The sequence below is a fragment of the Chelonoidis abingdonii genome, chromosome 6 (assembly GCF_003597395.2).
Source record: "Chelonoidis abingdonii isolate Lonesome George chromosome 6, CheloAbing_2.0, whole genome shotgun sequence".
NCBI lineage: Eukaryota > Metazoa > Chordata > Testudines > Testudinidae > Chelonoidis > Chelonoidis abingdonii.
Genome location: NC_133774.1, coordinates 71,061,078 through 71,077,997, shown reverse-complemented (window position 1 = coordinate 71,077,997; position 16,920 = coordinate 71,061,078). Strand labels below are relative to the sequence as shown.

Genomic DNA, 16,920 nt, shown 5'->3' with positions numbered 1-16,920 from the left:
ATTTCTGATCAAGGCTACAGAAGTGGAAACAGATCTCATGAAATGAGTTCAGACTCCAGATGGGGATTGAAGATTGCGGGCATGAGAGCAGTAGTTATTATAGTTGGATATCCACCTGGAGAATCTCTGATTTGATACTGAGGATCCCTTGGATCTCTCTGCAATTGAGAGGAATAGTTTAGGATAGTGGTTTTCAACTTGTGGATTGCGGACCACAGAGTCCGCAGACTATGTCTAAGATTTTCAAAGGGGTCTAACATCTCCATTCTAAATGTTTTAGGGGCCCTCAAATGAAAAAAAGATTGAAAACCACTGTTTTAGGAGATTCCTAGAGTCTTTCATTCTATCCAAATACAATGCCAAAGCTCTCCTGACACTAAGTATGTGAAATACTGCTTCTCTGTTGTCACGACGCTCTTTTAGAAGGGTGCCTCATTTTCCTTATATAATAAACAGATAAAAGGAAGTGAATAATTTATAGAGTATTGAACTCTTTCACATTCCATGCTTTGGAGAATTAATGGTAAATTGGGACTGATCCAGCTTTCCCTATCTTCTGTGGCACAGATAAAGGCGGAGAGCAAATTGAGTTTGGGGGATTTTTTTTTAAATACACTCTCTGAATGTAATAGAAATAGAAGAGAGTTTTTAAGGGCACTATTTCAAACATTGGCTTATTTAATATAGTACTCTCTCTCTACCAATAAGACATATTCAGCAAGTTCACCAGCATCTACTTTTCATATTTTCTACACATAAAAATGTTCTAAATGAATCATTCATTCATATAGCTATAGGTGTGTGGGGGTGGTATGTTTTAAAAGCAATATCTCTACTTTGTAACTACTTAGGAGAATATTACAAATTATTCTATCAAAATATAGAGAAAGCAATTCACCTCCCAAACTTGACAAAGAATTAATCTACAAATGAGCTAATAAGCATCACAAGAAAATGATGTCCCAGGTTGAAGATAGGAAATTGTATAGTGGGAAAGATTAAGATAATCACGTAATACCTAGTCAACATATGTTTCTTGATCAGTGCTTAACAGTGGCAGAGATTTAATGCAACAGTACCTAGTTTTGGTTTGAATGATAGCCCTGTGGTTAAGGTACAAGCTGCAGACTATCTTCAACCTCCCTTTGCAACTCCCGTGCACACTGTAGCCTCTATGTGCCTCAATTTTACACTCTACAAAATTGGGGAAATAATTTCCTACTTAATACAGATATGCTGAGATAGAAGAGAATATATAAAATATAATAGTAGTAGCAGTAATATTTTCTCAGTGGTATATTTTTTGGTAGGTATATTAAAAACACAGTATATTCATAACAAAAACAGGAGAAAATAAAGGTAAATATTTAAATTTAATTTAATGAGTACATTACCTAGTTCCATAATCCACAACTACCCAATCTTTAGATGTTCCTGTGATGGCATCATGGTGCTGAAAGAGTCCTAGGTTCCTCCTAGCCTCCGTCAGCAATTTGTAATGGTCCACTGAAGGAAATGCATTCATCTTGTCAGATTTTTTAGACTCTACTAGTGCCAAAGAATAAAGCATCTCAGCAGCTCTGGAAAAAATCAAAGAAAACAATTATTGTAGCTATCTGTTTACACATAAACATGCACACACAAAGACAAACACGCACTTTAAGAGGTCAACTACAGTGCTTTCTTAGCTTCCCCCAAAAGTGGTCCTCTAGGTTCTTTAAACTAAAAGTTAAATTTTGTCAATTACAATATAATTCACTATTTACAAATAAAGCAACAAAAAGTTAATTTGCACAAATTTGAAATGATCTGTGTTCAAACCTTAGATATATCCATTCAGGATAGCTTCTGTCTCAGAAGGAAAATTAAACTTTCAAGAACACACAACTTATTTAACCAACAGAATTATTCCTCTCAAAAGGTACATACTGTATATATTGCATGCAGTATTCATGAAGTCTTGTTTAATTGTTTAAGATGTCGGTTTGGGTCTTAGTTTGGTCATTGAGAACCCAAACTTATTTTTTCCTAAATACCATAACAGTCAAAGTAAAAGATTATAACAACATATCCAAACTGTCTGAGGAAGGGATCCACCGACTGACCACCAGTACCAGATAAGGTCAAATACCTCAAGACCCTGTACCTTAGACAAAAGTAGATATAACTTCGATAATGCTTTCACCCCTCTTAAGCGGGTGCTCTCCTGGAACCCTGAGTACAAAGCCCATATACACTCTGGACAGCTCAGGGGCACTTGGGGAAACTTTGTGGGCACCAACCACATAGGACATCGAGAATGACCCAGAGTGAGTACCATCCACAGCCACAGTGTCCTCAAAGGGAACAGAGCAGATTCTCTCCATAGGGGGTCGCAGACACTTGGACCACATCCAGGACTTCAAGGAGGAATGAAAAAAGAAGGAAGTGGCAGCTGAAATAGCATCACCTCAGCCATGTAAAGACTTGATTCATGATTGTTATGATTAGGGGAGACATGACCTAAGGAGCTCATCAGTGCCTCTGTAGAACCAATCTATACAGGCTTTAAAAATGTCACTTTGTATCATCCCTTCGGGCATGGAAAACACTGTTCTCCACTCCCTCCCAGCATCCTGAAGGCAGGTTTCAGCTACTGCCACATCTACAGTCATTGCTGGGCATGGGAAAGACATCTCCACCCCTCCCCATTTATGCTGTTTGTATGCTCCCTTGTGAGTGTGAACCATCTCCCCGCCCCCTTCTTTTGGCACCCAGAGCACAGGATTTGGGTAATGATGTTTGCTGTTTCAACACTTCCTGCTGGACGTGGCAACCGGCATTACGCCATCACCCTTCATCTCTACTATTGGTCCCCTCCCTGGCACCTACATGGGATCCAAGATAGATTCCAAGGAAGGCGGGGGATATAAACACTGTAACTGAGATTTATTGTGAAACACACCGCTGCACACATGGTCACCCACTCAAAAGGCCACTGACAGTCAACACTAAGACCCAGTTCATATATTCAGTGGGCCGTTATTCTTAAATCCACTCAAGGTACTATAATAGATCCACACTCTTAGTTCACATCGCTTCTGAAGTATCACATTAGGCGAATTAATCACTCTCTTAGAGCAGTTTAAGGCTTTTGCTTTCCACACCAAAAAAATAGGTGACTGATGTGCATCTCAGAAGGGTGTATCTGTAATATTGCAATCTCTTAAACCATGATTTCCTTTTAAACCTCAACCTTACTCTAAATTTTAACGTGGATCAAATCCCTAAGGCTAAATGAACTGAACATATGAAAAACTACATTTCTGAGAAATTTAAGCTTCAGGACAGCAATTTTCTTCTCTCTAATTTAATCTCAGCCTAAGGAAAGTTAGCAGAATATCTCTTTACAGAAGCAAGGATCAATATAGCATATCCCCAATGTAGCAGAGTGGATCTCTGCTCCGGCCCTGAAGGGGTTAAAAACAGCCCAGGGAAGGGGCTGGGGCTGGGGCTGGAGCTGGAGCAAGCAGACTTTTGAGATGGGCTGATTGGGGAAGTGGCTGCAGCTGGGGCCATGCCCCAAACTGAGCCACAAGCCCTTATAAAAGGGCAGAGAAGCCAGGAGCCCAAGAGTCTCTCTCTGCGTTCAGAGAGAGAAGGGCCTGGCTGCTGAGACAAGGTACCTAGCGTGGAGCAGGGCTGGGGAAAGGCAGAGGAGCTGGGGAGCTCCTGCCTGGGAAGCCCCAGGCTGTGGCTTAGAATTAGGCTAGGAGGTACTGGGGTTGCAGGGTGCAACCCAGGGGTAGGCCAAGGCAGCAGGTCCAAACCCCTTTGCCGGTGATGAGAGGCTAATACTGCAGTCTGCCCCAGCACGTGGGGCTAGCTAATGACTGGGCAGTTGTCAAGACCCTGAGGCAAAGTGGGGATAGAATGGGGGGGTTCCCAGGGAGGGGAAACCCTAAGAGAAGGGGGTTACTGCTGGGGGGCAGCACCCCATGTAAAAGGGGCACCGGGGTCCAGGGAGGGACACAGGGCCAGAAGCCGGATCACCAGCCTGCAGAGGGCGCTCCAGCTGCATATTTGAGCTAATTCCCTGAAGCAACCAGCAGGAGGCGCCGCAGGGGTGAGTCATGCACGGTTACACCAACCAGCAATGAAAACTCCAGTAGTGAGAAAAATATCCTACACAGGGGATCTTAAAAATAAAGAAATAATTAATGTTATAGAAAGACAAATCCTATCTAACCAAAATAAAACTCTTCTTGCCTTGAGTATTTCACCGGAGAACTATAAACAATCAATCCATAATTTATCCCCAAGCACTTTTCTAAAATTAGTTAAGAATAGGACTTGAGAAGTCCCAAAAGCCATTGAATATTGGGCAACAACTTTGAAATGAGCCACTTTGTTACCTATTGATCCCTTTTGATCTCTCATTGATACAACCTGTCTCAAGACAGTAATGTTTGGCATGAAGTTATAACATGGACAGAAGTCTACAGTGCACCTTTGGTAATCTCATTGGACGGATCTGATTTAACTAACACTGTGCAACTGCTCTAATGATCCGTGACAACTAACAACTCTGCCCTACAGGTATTAGGGATAGAAATATTTTGCACAGTAAATTCAGCAACTTTTTGAAAAATAAAAATAATTAGTTGTAAAATTTTAAAAAATTAAGTGAACAGCCTGAACAATGAAATTCATTTTAATTTCAATAATGTACAAGTCAAAAAATGAATGTAAAATTCTCTCAAGGCTCCCCATTTGACTTCTTAAATTTTCTAATGAATACTGGACAAATTCATATTTACTCTGCTATTCTAAAAACTACACTATCTTGTTTCTTTTAAAGCTTAACTCATATAACAAAAATTTGCAATATTGTTAAAAGTTTTAGCCTGTTCAAGTTCTTTACTTACAATGAGCCAGAGTATTGTAGCTACCTTGGTCTTGTTTTCCAGCCTCTTGTAACACAAAACTATTCCTCTGATTATTTTTCAGTTAAATGTAAAGCTCCTGAGTACAGCGGAGCTATACCTGCACTCTGTCTTTCAAGTTCTTGCTACAGCTAATCATACCACTGTCAACAGTTCAATCTACCATCATCAATTGCACAAAGGCTTTTCCTGGGGAGATGGGCTCTTCCATCTTAAAAGGGAAGGTGACTACTTCAAACCCTTAAAGTTTTACCCTGTGTCTTTTCCTGATACACCAGTATCTTCAGACTAAAGTGTTCAATAGGATGACCCAACTTCATAATTAAATATTTATTTTAGGAAGAGCTGGTAGGATTTAGGTTGCCCAACACTTTGTATCAAAGTATTCTTGCAACCTTCTGTTTGAGAATTTCACATCTCTGTTGTTTGCAGCAGATCTTTGATATTTAGCAGGGAGAATAGCCTTAGGCTACAAAAGTGTCTTTTCTCTGTCCCATGAAATTCTGTTCAGCTTTTGCAGAGTGTGACAAAGCGTGAATAGCCTAAGGCTGACTCATTCTGTGCACTTTGGAAGCATCCCCACAAGCAGTAAACATACAAGGTAATAATTTTAAGTACTAAGTGATTAACTAATTAGAGGTGATTCAGCTCATCAGCTGGAAACAGTGAAGAGAGGCAGGAAGAGATAGTATACCAGGAAGGCTAGAAGGAAGGGCCAGAGAAGCCCAAGGTCTCAGAGAGGTAAGATTACCTAATACCAAAGCATGGGGGGAGTGAAGATTTGGGGGGAAACCTTATGCTGTGGGGAACAAACATTTCAAAAGCATATTGTTAATAAAGCACTTGGTGTTGAACTTGCCATTGGTGTTCATGAGGACAGTTTGCAGAAAAAATCCAGGCTGAGGGAACTCTGGACTGAATTGAGATACATGTTATTTAAAATCACTATTTCCCTTCTCTCTTTCCTCAATGAAGTTTTGGCAGCATGGCAAAATAATAAAGTATTTTAAAGCCAGATAGGGGACGGTTAGCTCAGTGGTTTGAGCATTGGCCTTCTAAACCCAGGGTTGTGAGTTCAATCCTTGAGGAACCATTTGGGGATTGGTCCTGTTTTGAGCAGGGGAGTGGACTAGATGACCTCCTGACGTCCCTTCCAGCCCTGATATTCTATGATAATCCTGCTGCCAAAGCAGCAGGAACCACCACCATTGTACTGGAATGCCTTGGAACTACAGGAAGGAGGTAGGGTGACCAGATGGCCTGATTTTTCGGTCTTTTTCTTATATAGGCTGCTATTACCCCCCCACCCCCTGCCCTGATTTTTCACATTTGCTGTCTGGTCACCCTAGCAGGAGGAAGTGGGAGTATCTGGGCTTCTCCCTACTCTGAGACAGCACATGACCCATAACACACTGCCCTCCCAAGACTCAGCACCTAGACCCAAAAATTCATCCTCCCTTTGGGTATCACAGCTTTCTGCTGCCAGAAATTATTATTAGTCTTGTAGCTCAAGGGGCAGTGGTCTGTGCAACAACAATATACATTCACAGTTCAAATGATGGACAGTTTTTAGTTGCACATAACAATTTGTTTTTACCTTTTCCTTTTTAAAAAATGCAGAAGTTGCATACAGAAAAGTTAAAAATACTATTTAGGCTGCAAGTCAAGCACTCAAAAGTTAGGAAATGCCAGATTACAGTTGTTCACAAAACCTTAACATGGCCCACTGTGGATATGCATTATGATATAGTCTTTAACTCTATGATCACATTCCTCTCCCCCCCCACCTTCCCCACATAAATCCTGATTTATTCATTGCACAGGATGGGCCTACAAGGGGTAGGATTAAGGTCACATGACCAAACAAATCTCAGCACTGCTCTATACTTTCAATGGAGGAATGTGCTCTCTCAAATGATGGAGGGTCATCAGCCCTTCTCCCCCCCAACTGCACTCTGTGGCTCTTCCTGGAAGAGACTACAATCTACCACCACTCTTTCTCTCATTCCCACCCCTTGCTACTCTCTCGACTGGTGCTTCTGTTTTGCCAGCACTACAGTGAACTATCACAAAGGACTGTCCATTAAAAGAACCAAACTAGTGGGATTTAACAGGCAATACATGTGTATTCTATGTAGTCCCCCATTACCAAAAGCACAAGGTTCCCAGGCACATGCAAATGAGTGACAGATTTCCCGGCCTCTCAGTCTAACTCTTGATATCATTAAGCCATTGTTGCAAGGTTGACTTATCCCTATCTTAAACATGTTTCTGCAAAGCAATTTCATTATATAAATAAAATTGTGCTTTGGAATGCACCAGGCTATACTAAATAGCAAGCACTTTTATTATAAACTCAGACTGAATTGTCCCTGAATCAGAGTGGATAAAAATCAATGATTTTTTTTTAATTTAAATCAGATTTTTTTGGTGAAATGCTTATTGAGGAAAAAACCTATCTAATGATAGTTTTAACTAAGATACATTATAGCTCAAATATATCTCATCATGGAATAGGGATTATAAATTCTAACTGGGTTTAAGAGAAATGTTGAACACTTACTGAATACCCTGAAGCCTATTTCTGTAGTTTTGAACAAAATGCAGGGAAATAGCTGTTTTATTGCTAATACTGTTGAAATTTGGAAGGAACTGAGTGAGATCTTAAAAAGAGAAATATGCAATGACAGAGTTAAATTATAAGCATTAAAAACACAAATGGGACAAGCACTATGTCCAGCTCATTTTCTTGCAAATATTTTCAATATTCGGTATCAGCGTCAAACCTTAACTGCTGAAGAAGGGGAGGTGGCTATGACATGGACATCCAGCAATCATCCCTCCATAATATCAACTATAATAAACTTCAGAGCTAAAGGTGAATCATTCAAGAAATGTATGTTTGCTGACGATGCTTTAAAGAAAGTCACACCAGTGAACTGGAGGAAGTCACTTAAGCACTTGGATTCAGAGACTGTTGAAGTGATAATCTCACTTGTAACAGCAGTAGCTTCCTCTGACAGTGTAGAAAGAAATTCTTTTTCCCTTTGGACTAATTAATTCCAAATTGAGAAATTGTTTGAGACCTGAAAAAAGCAGGAAAGCTTGTTTTTCTTTTCCAGATTATGAACAAACAGGAAAATGAAGATGAAGATAATCGAGTTAGCTGCAGAAGCCAACATTTTAAGTTTCTCATGTTGACCTGGCTGACAGTCTATTATTTTTTTAAAAATATTTCATTTAACTATTTTAGTTAAACAATTTTAACAAAAACAAACCTGATTTAAGAAACTTGAATGTTTAACTAAATTAAAAAATTCATATGCTTGTTTTGTTAAAATATTATATGTTTGCTGTTGAAGAAAAGAATCCAGAATACATAATGTTATTTTAGTTAAATAAAACAATTTAAATGTTTGTCTAGTGATGTTATCCTCCTAATACAGCATGGCAAGAAAATCGTCCAAATATTAATAAATTAACCTGTTGAATTGGAGATAGTTCACCTCCCAGAGACTTCATAAATATCTGCTTCAATCACCCTTGGTAAATGAAATAACCAACCAATCATTCATTTTTTGACATAGCTGTAAAACTAATCTAAAAAGTTCTCAAAATAAATAGTTTTAAAAAATGTCTAGTGTGTACCTTCCAAAAATGAAACCTACATCTATATTTGAGTTGTGAATACGTATTAAGGTTATAACAACAAGAATACACTTTTATGTAGAAATCCGTGACTAAATCAAATCTTCCTAATAATTTAAATCAAATCTGCCCTGTCCTGAATCCCATCTAAAATATTCTTTCCCTGCTGCAAAGTAGTTATCTCAGAGGTTTTTCATAAGCCTTATCTATTTTGCAGCTACCAACACTATGTTCCCTTCAAAAATAAGAAAAAAAAGGCCTGCCATACAACAAATTGTCACAACACCAGAAACATACACGGTTTATTACAACTGTTTACAAATCTAAATAAATTAAACACACACAAAAGAAATCTATTCCAGGTTCTGAGGGCAAAGGTGTACTAATTCAAAATTGAACCAAACAGGAAAGACTGAGCCAGCAGCTACTACCCATCCTAAAACCAGAAGAGAATTAAGCCAAGTGTTAAAATCATCCCTGTCATAAACAGATAGTAGGAGTTAATAGAACCAAAGTACTTTATATCTCTTTTGACTGTAAAGGGTTAACAAGACCAGTGAGCCTGGCTGTCACCTGACCAGAGGACCAATCAGGGGACAGGATACTTTCAAATCTTGAGGGAGGGAAGTTTGTGTGTGTGATGTTAATTTTTGGTGGTTGTTCTCTCTGGGTTCTGAGAGGGACCAGACGTGCAACCAGGTCTCTCTCCATTACAGGCTCTTATAAGTTCAGAATAGTAAGTACTACGAAAGATAAGGCGAGTTAGGCTTGATAGTTTCCTTATTTTGCAAATATGCATTTGCTGGAAGGAGTTCAAAATTTATTTGCGGAAAGGATTTTAATTTGCTACATTGTATACTTATGCTGGGAGGGTATCCCAGTGTCTATAGCTGGAAGACCCGTACCCTATTCCATTTTTTAATTTCAAAGATCATTTTACTGTTTTCTCTCTCTTAATTTAAAGTTTCTTGTTTAAGAACCTGATTGTTTTTTTTTAGCTGTCTGGTGTGAGACCCCACGGGACGCGCGTGGTCTGGATCACCAGGAATTGGTTGGGAGCAAGGGAGGGAAGGAGGGGAGAGAGGCTAAATTTCTCTCTGTGTTTAGATTACTGTCTCTCCCAGGGAGAGTCTGGAGGGGAGACAGAAGGAGGGGTAAGGTGCATTTTTCCTCTCTGTTTTGTGTTCAAGGAGTTTGAATCACAGTGATCTTCCAGGATAACCCAGGTGAGGGAGCCTGGGGAGAGGCAACGGTGGAGGAAAGGGCTTTCTTTCCTGTTGGATAAGATCCCTAAGAGGGTCTGGGTCGTTGGGGTCCCTGGGCAGACCCTTTGGAGGTGGACCGAGTGTACCGATTGCACTGGCAATTCCTGGTTGGTGGCAGCGCTACAGGTTCTAAGCTGGTAATTAAGCTTAGAGGAATTCATGCTGGTACCCCATCTTTTGGACGCTAAGGTTCAGAGTGGGGAATTATACCATGACAATCCCCTTTGCCTCAAAACACCAGCTCTTGTTGTGGTCCTTTATCCCCTGTGTAAAAGCCTGTGTAAATGAGATGGAACTTTCAGCACACTCTGAAGGTGAAGAGTTTCAGACTATTTTGGACCAAGTGGTAGAACACTACAAATTCCAAAATGAAGGGCCGTCTTGCACTCAGTGAAGATGCTTAACCTAGAACAACCTAGACATAAGGAGGAGGCCTCTTGGTGAATTTGCTGCAGATAGCCCCCTCTCATACCCAGATGGTTCCATCTTAAGCATCTCTATCACCACAACCATTGTTGAGGGAGAAATATAGTCTCTCAAGGAGACAGATCTCAAATCATTTATATACAGCTTTATTGGTCAAAACCAATACCTTAAACCTCTGCCCCAAAACAATAAGCAGTCAGTGTCAAACCCTGATAATTTGTGGCATGTTCTCTCAGTGAGACACATTATGCAGACTGCCACATTCTATGAAGAATTCTGCGTTGGGGTTTTTATTTAAAATGTAGCTTAATGGAGAGCACATTGCAGAAATCTAACGTGACAGATATGGATGGCAGTAACAGCACCACATCCAAAAGAAATAGTTTCAATCTCTTTGCCAGACAGATGGAAAAAAGGCCTTCCTAGAAACTGCTACTTTGTGATTGTGTTACATAGGAACCAATAAAACCTTCAGACTGCAAACAAAAAGATATAGTCCTGGCTGAATACCTTCTGGCTGCCTCCCAACAACATTCCAGCATTCCTTTAATCTAACCTGGAGTGATCTTCAGACAGCTGGCACTTATCCATGCCAGAATCTCAGACACCTTGGGCTGTTCTACACTGGGGGGTGGGTGTCAATGTAAGACATGCAACTTCAGCTACTGGAATAGTGTAGCTGAAGTTTATGTATCTTATTTCGACTTACCTCTCATCCTCACAGCGCGGGATCGAAAGCTGCGGCTCCCCCGTCAACTCTGCTTCCGCCTCTCGCCCTGGTGGAGCTTCAGAGTCGACGGGAGCGCGTTCGGGGATTGATTTATCACATCTAGACAAGACGCAATATAATCAGTCCCCGATAGACAGATCGCTACCTGCCGATCCAGCGGGTAGTGCGGACGTACCCCTTGAGTAAGGCTTTCAACAGCACATACAGGGTCAGATGAGACAGAAAGCTGCATGTCATTGTAACGCTTTGGAGTTTCACCCAGATCAGTAAGGAGGTTGTGTCACTGCCTGTCCTGTAATCCTGGGTGCTTCTGTGCAGTGCAGAGCCCTAATAGCATCAGCTTGCTTACAACACAATATCCCAGGGGTTCTCAAACTAGGGGCTGGGACCCTTCATAGGGGGTCGTGAGCTGTCAGCCCCCACCCCAGACCCCGCTTTGAATCCAGCATTTATAATAGTATTAAATATATTAAAAAGTGTTTTTAATTTATAAGAGGGAATCGCACTCAGAGGCTTGCTATGTGAAAGGGGTCACCAGTACAAAAGTTTGAGAATCACTGCAATATCCTCACCCTGGGTTTCACCAGCCTGGTTACTCCTTGCTGGGTGACACCAACAGCCCTTCCAGTCTGTAGTCTCCCCAAAACCATTTCCCCTGCCTTATCCAGTCCTTTTCAGTCAATATTCAGAGAAATTATCAATTTAACTGCCTCCAAAGAGACAGAGCACACACCAGTTTGTTAATTTAGCTAAGGACTTCACTCTTCAGTTTAACACACAAAACTGAGCTGATTTTGTAGTAACAAAACTATGATTATTAACAAAAACGGATATTTACGTGATAAGAAAAAATGCAGATATAGTTACAAGTAAAAACAAAACAAAACATGCTTTCTAGTGAAACAATTTCAGCAAGTTAGAACCCTTGTCTAAGCAGGTTTCTCACTTATAGTCAGTTCCAGCTACTCTTGGTTTTCAAGCCAAGAGGATCCACTTTTCATAAGCTGAAAAGGCTCTACTCTCCCTATGTCCCCTAACTGATAGCAATGACTGCTATCAGTTTTTAACCTTACAGTGATTTAAAAGTCCAAACATAACTCAGTAGCTCAAAGATCAGTAGTGTGTATACCAGAATTGAGCTCTAAATGTTCACTTTAATGCTCAGGACTAATTATTAATGCAATCTTTCAAATTTTGAAGGTATGTTTTTTAATTCTAAATTCAGATAGATATTGTGTCACTTGTGCAATGGGCAAAAAGTTCTGTATCTCATGAACCTCTGCTTTTTAATAAATATTTTCTACACTAATTCCTACTACATTAGTGAGGAATGGTGACTACTAATATTTTCACAAATAAGGACTGGCTTCAATATATTCTGCATGATTTAGATACGTTTGCATATAATCATAATTATACTTTTAATTTGCATAAAACTATGCTAAAAGAACATTAACACCACACAGTAAAGAACTCAAGTTAAAAAACGTCAATGTTACAAAGTCAAGACCACAAAAGAATTTAAAATTAGGATTAACACTGCCTGTAGCAGCAGCAGGTCTCCAGTCTATCTATGACCCATCCAGAGTTCTGTTTTGTGTTGCATCCAAATAAGATAGCTGGGGAACATTCAGCAATATTAGCACCAAATCCCTAGCAAGCTCTACTGAGCATAACACAGATTACAAATAGTGTTTATAATTCTTTATAACTTGGCCAATCCTGAAACGATTTTCATGGCAACTGCAAAAGGTATCTCCCAGGCCTATCTATTCTCCCTTTCTCTCCCACCCCCCGAAACTAATTACAGAATCCTGCTACAAACCAGGGAGGCATTGGGTGAGGGGAAGGTTTAATCAAGTATCTTAAAAGAACAGTTGAAAAAGTTTCTACAGTAGGAACTATTAGCATAGGAGTTGCTACCATTCCCTCTATATCTCTTTAAAGAGTATTCCTAATTCTCTTGTTTACCCAAAAAATGTATCTATGATTCAAAATGTATTTAGTAACTATTTCTTTCTAGAATTTGACAGCTGCATGGTCATTTAAATGGAAAGGTATTTCTCTCTCATGAGGACGAAGGTCCAACACCCTATATATTTTAATTACCAAATTCTTAGGAATATCCTATATTTATAAGGGATTACTTTAAGAAGCAGGAAAGCCTTTCCCAATCTGTTCTTGATATTTTCATTAGAAGATAAATGTGTTTTTTGTTCAGTTTGTAGAGGCTGGTAGGGGACAGTGTCCTGTAAGAGAAGCTGAGTCCTGATTAGGAGGCCTATAAAGGCAGCCAAACAGCCAGCCAGCCAGCGGTACAGGCCCACCAAGCAGAACTGTAAACAGGAGAGTTTGAGTGGGAATTCATAAACGGAATTTGGAGTAGGGGGTGCAGTGTAGTGTTCTGGTTTTCTTTTGGTGTTCGTTTGGGTCTTGTTTTTGTTTTCCACTTGACAGGAATTTAGGTGGAAAGGCTATGACTGGTTCAGTAATTCCTCACTTAATGTTGAAGTTATGTTCCTGAAAAATGCTACTTTAAGCTAAACTATGCTAAGGGAATCCAATTTCCCCATAAGAATTAATGTAAATGGGAGAGTTAGATTCCAGGGAAATGTTTTTTGCCAAACAAAAGACTGATACACATATATATGTGAGCGCAAGAATACCAAGATTATATATACTATATATATATACACACTATATATAATCTTGGTATTCTTGCGCTTCAGGGCAGGGGAAAGCAAGTCTAAGTTCCATGAAAGTGCCCATACGCATGCGAAAGTTTCGCAGCCACTGGGAATCATCCCAGACCTGCAACACTACGCGGTCCCATCAGTCTGTGCTTGTTCTCTTCAAGAAGGGGTGCCATTTGTTAAAAGGTAGAATTTTCCCATCACTCTCAGGAACCAAGCCTTCGCCGAATAGAATGTTTTGGTTCAGCAGTCCTGATGCAGGAACCCTAAAAGCAACCTGGCTTAATAAGGTTTGAACCAGTAGACTGCGACTTTAACGCCAGAAGGAATCATCATGATCATCCAGGCTGGTGTCCTGCACATTGCCACAGAACCTCACCCACTCCATTTGTTTACAGTCTACTTCATCATTAATATACAGTGCTACTCCACCACCTTTGCCTTTATTTCTGTCTTTCCTGAACAGAACTTACCCTTCAATACCTATACTCCAGTCATGACTACTATTCCGCCATGTTTGTTATCCCTATAATATCTGGTTTCACTTCCTGCACCAGTAGTTCTAGTTCCTCCATTTTGCAAGTACAGAATGGTGGTAGAATGTGCCTTTGGACATTTAAAAGCTCGCTGGCGTGGTTTGCTGACTAGGCTGTTTGTGATTAGAAGAGCACAGCAAGGCGCGCTGTGCATCACAGAGGCTTTGAAAACCAGTTTCATGACTGGCCAGGCTTCGATGTGACAGTTGTGTGTGTTTCTCCTTGATACAAACCCGCCCCCTATGTTGATTTTTAATTCCCTGTAAGCCAACTCAGTAAGCGATGTCATCAGTCGCTGCTCCCTCTGTGAGAGCAATCGCAGAGAATCATTTTGCACCTTTTCTCTGCGAAAACGGCATACCACAGCAAGCGTGCAACCCGCTCAGCTTAGCCCAGCCATCGCTGTTATGTCCTGGGTGCTGGTGACAGCAGACGGTGCAGTAAGACTGCAAACTGTCGTCATCGAACAACCGCTTCCACTGCCACTCTGCTCTCCTGCAAACATCATACCACAGCAAGCATGGAGCCCACTCAGGTCATGGTGGCAGTTGTGAGCACTGTAAACACCATGCACATTATTCTTCAGTATATGCAGCACCAGAAATTTCAAAAGCAGGTAAGGAGGCGATGGCAGCGCGGTGACAAGAGTGATGAGAACATGGACACAGACTTCTCCCAAAGCACAGGCCCTGGCACTTTGGACATCATGTTTGTAATGGGCTGATTCTGGGCCTGGGAAATCACACTTTCCTCTGCAATACTATTTATATTATCATCAAGATATTCCTTCTGAACGTGGCAGCAGCCATTACAATCTGCAAAGCCCTGTGAGATGCTTCCTTCAAGATGGCCACAGTCCCCCTATTATGCAAGTTCTTCTCTATTCAGAAGTGGACTAGTTGAGATCCTGAAACCCCTGAAAGATAAAATTCCAAAATGGCCCTTCTAGAAGCCAAGATGTCTTCTGAGCAGTAGTCTTTTTGGAAGCAGGGTTCAGGTGGAAGCCAAGAGGATTCAGAAGGTATGTGCCAATCCAAAAATCAATCCTTTCAGAGCCTGCAATGGGGTCCACAGGTGACACTTCCCCCTAGTTGCTCTGGAGATTAGCTCTTTTAAAGGTGCTGGGTTCTCCTCTCACAGTCTCTTCACCAGTCTCACCCCCGAGGCCCCTCTCACCCCAGGAGCTACACCTTCCTCTTCATCCAGGTCACTATGATCCTCCCTCCCAGGGTACAAGTGTTTTTCAAAGACTCTCTCCACACTAGCAGTCTCAGGCAGTTTTCACCCCATGGTGCCACTCCCTCAGTGGCTGGCAGAGGAACCTGAGGCCACCCTCTTCTCAGAGACCATCTAAGTCAGCATCAAATGTCTCGTCCCTTCTAGACTTTACTGCCTTTCCCTGAGCCTTTTCCTTACTATCTGGCACTCCCCCACACAAATCCTGAGTTTGTCAGCCTCCCAACTGCCTCCTACCAGGGAGTAACTGTAGGGTACCCGTCTCTGCAGCCTCTCAATACTCCTCCCTTCTCCCAGGGAGCAACTGCAGACTTTCCCCAGCAGTCCCCCTCTGCTTCCAATTTCTTGGCTTCATAAATCCAGCCCAGCTCCTTGCTCCTGAGATGGGCTCCCCTCACTCAGTCATGGGATTACTTAGCCACCTGATTTCCCCTCAGCACTAGTCTAGCATACTAATCAGCCACCTTCTCAATCTGCATTAACTTTTTCAGGGCAAGTGTGGGGTAAACACCCCATCACAGAGCCCTAATTGCAACTAGTTCTGCTTTCAGTGCCTCTTGCGGCTATTGGGAACAGCCAAGTAACTGCCAAAGAGAAGTACCAGACTGATGATACAGGTCCTCAAGTACTCCCCTGCCTCATTTTAAGCAGATTCCAAAGAGCTCTCATCACTTCACTGGGCACACAAATACCCTTGACTACTTCAGATTTGCCACTATGTCCTGGCAAAATTCATTCCTTTCATCTCCCTGTCCAAAAAGCAAAGCATTCCAGAAAATGATAGATCTGACAGCAAATCAACACAATTATTTAAGTCCCATCTACAAAGACAAAGATCAAGAATACATTTGCTAGTTTCATGGTATCCAAAGGGACTGGTAACTTCCATGGAATCTTAAAACAAATAAGTTATAGGTGGAACTTTTTACAAAAAACTGTTTAGACTGACAAATATCCCATATATTTGTGATTCCATTAAAATGCCACAGCCATATTTTTTCTTCTACACAGATTATGACAAAGTCTAAACTTTTGATGTCAGTTATATTTTCCCTGGTGAAATATGAACCTTAATTACAGAATAATCAAAATAAGCTTCAGTTTATTTGAAAATGACATTTGATATCTCTGCAGTATTATACATAAACATTTACACAATACATGTATCAGATGACTACACCTACCTTAAATAGGATTCCAGAACTCTATCTAGTCTTTTGTAGAAGGGTCGTGATGTAAAGTATCCACTCCAGTAATGATTATCTCTGTCTGCATATGTGAAGAAATCTCCACTCAGAACAGGAAAAACTGAATTGCTGTTCTTTTCCTCCAAATTACCTGCTTTGCGCAGAGCCTCAAAATAATCTGATAAAGTCCCAAACTGGGCCTGAAAGAAAATTATAAGAACTGTTCACGTGACTGACAGATTTCCATTTTCTTAGTTTACAAATTTAGGGTTGA

At 40.9% G+C, this 16,920-nt stretch overlaps 1 protein-coding gene across 2 annotated transcripts in view; it reads right to left on the bottom strand.

Moving 5' to 3' along the window:
* Positions 1 to 16,920, bottom strand: part of MAN2A1 (mannosidase alpha class 2A member 1) — a 198,672-nt gene that overhangs the window by 95,414 nt on the left and 86,338 nt on the right. For both annotated transcript variants that reach the window (XM_032762597.2, XM_032762598.2), the window contains exons 9-10: positions 16,644 to 16,846; positions 1,395 to 1,580 (exon numbers count right to left, since the gene is read on the bottom strand). In XM_032762597.2, coding sequence (XP_032618488.1) covers positions 1,395 to 1,580; positions 16,644 to 16,846 — 389 coding nt within the window. The remainder of the gene's footprint in view (positions 1 to 1,394; positions 1,581 to 16,643; positions 16,847 to 16,920) is intronic.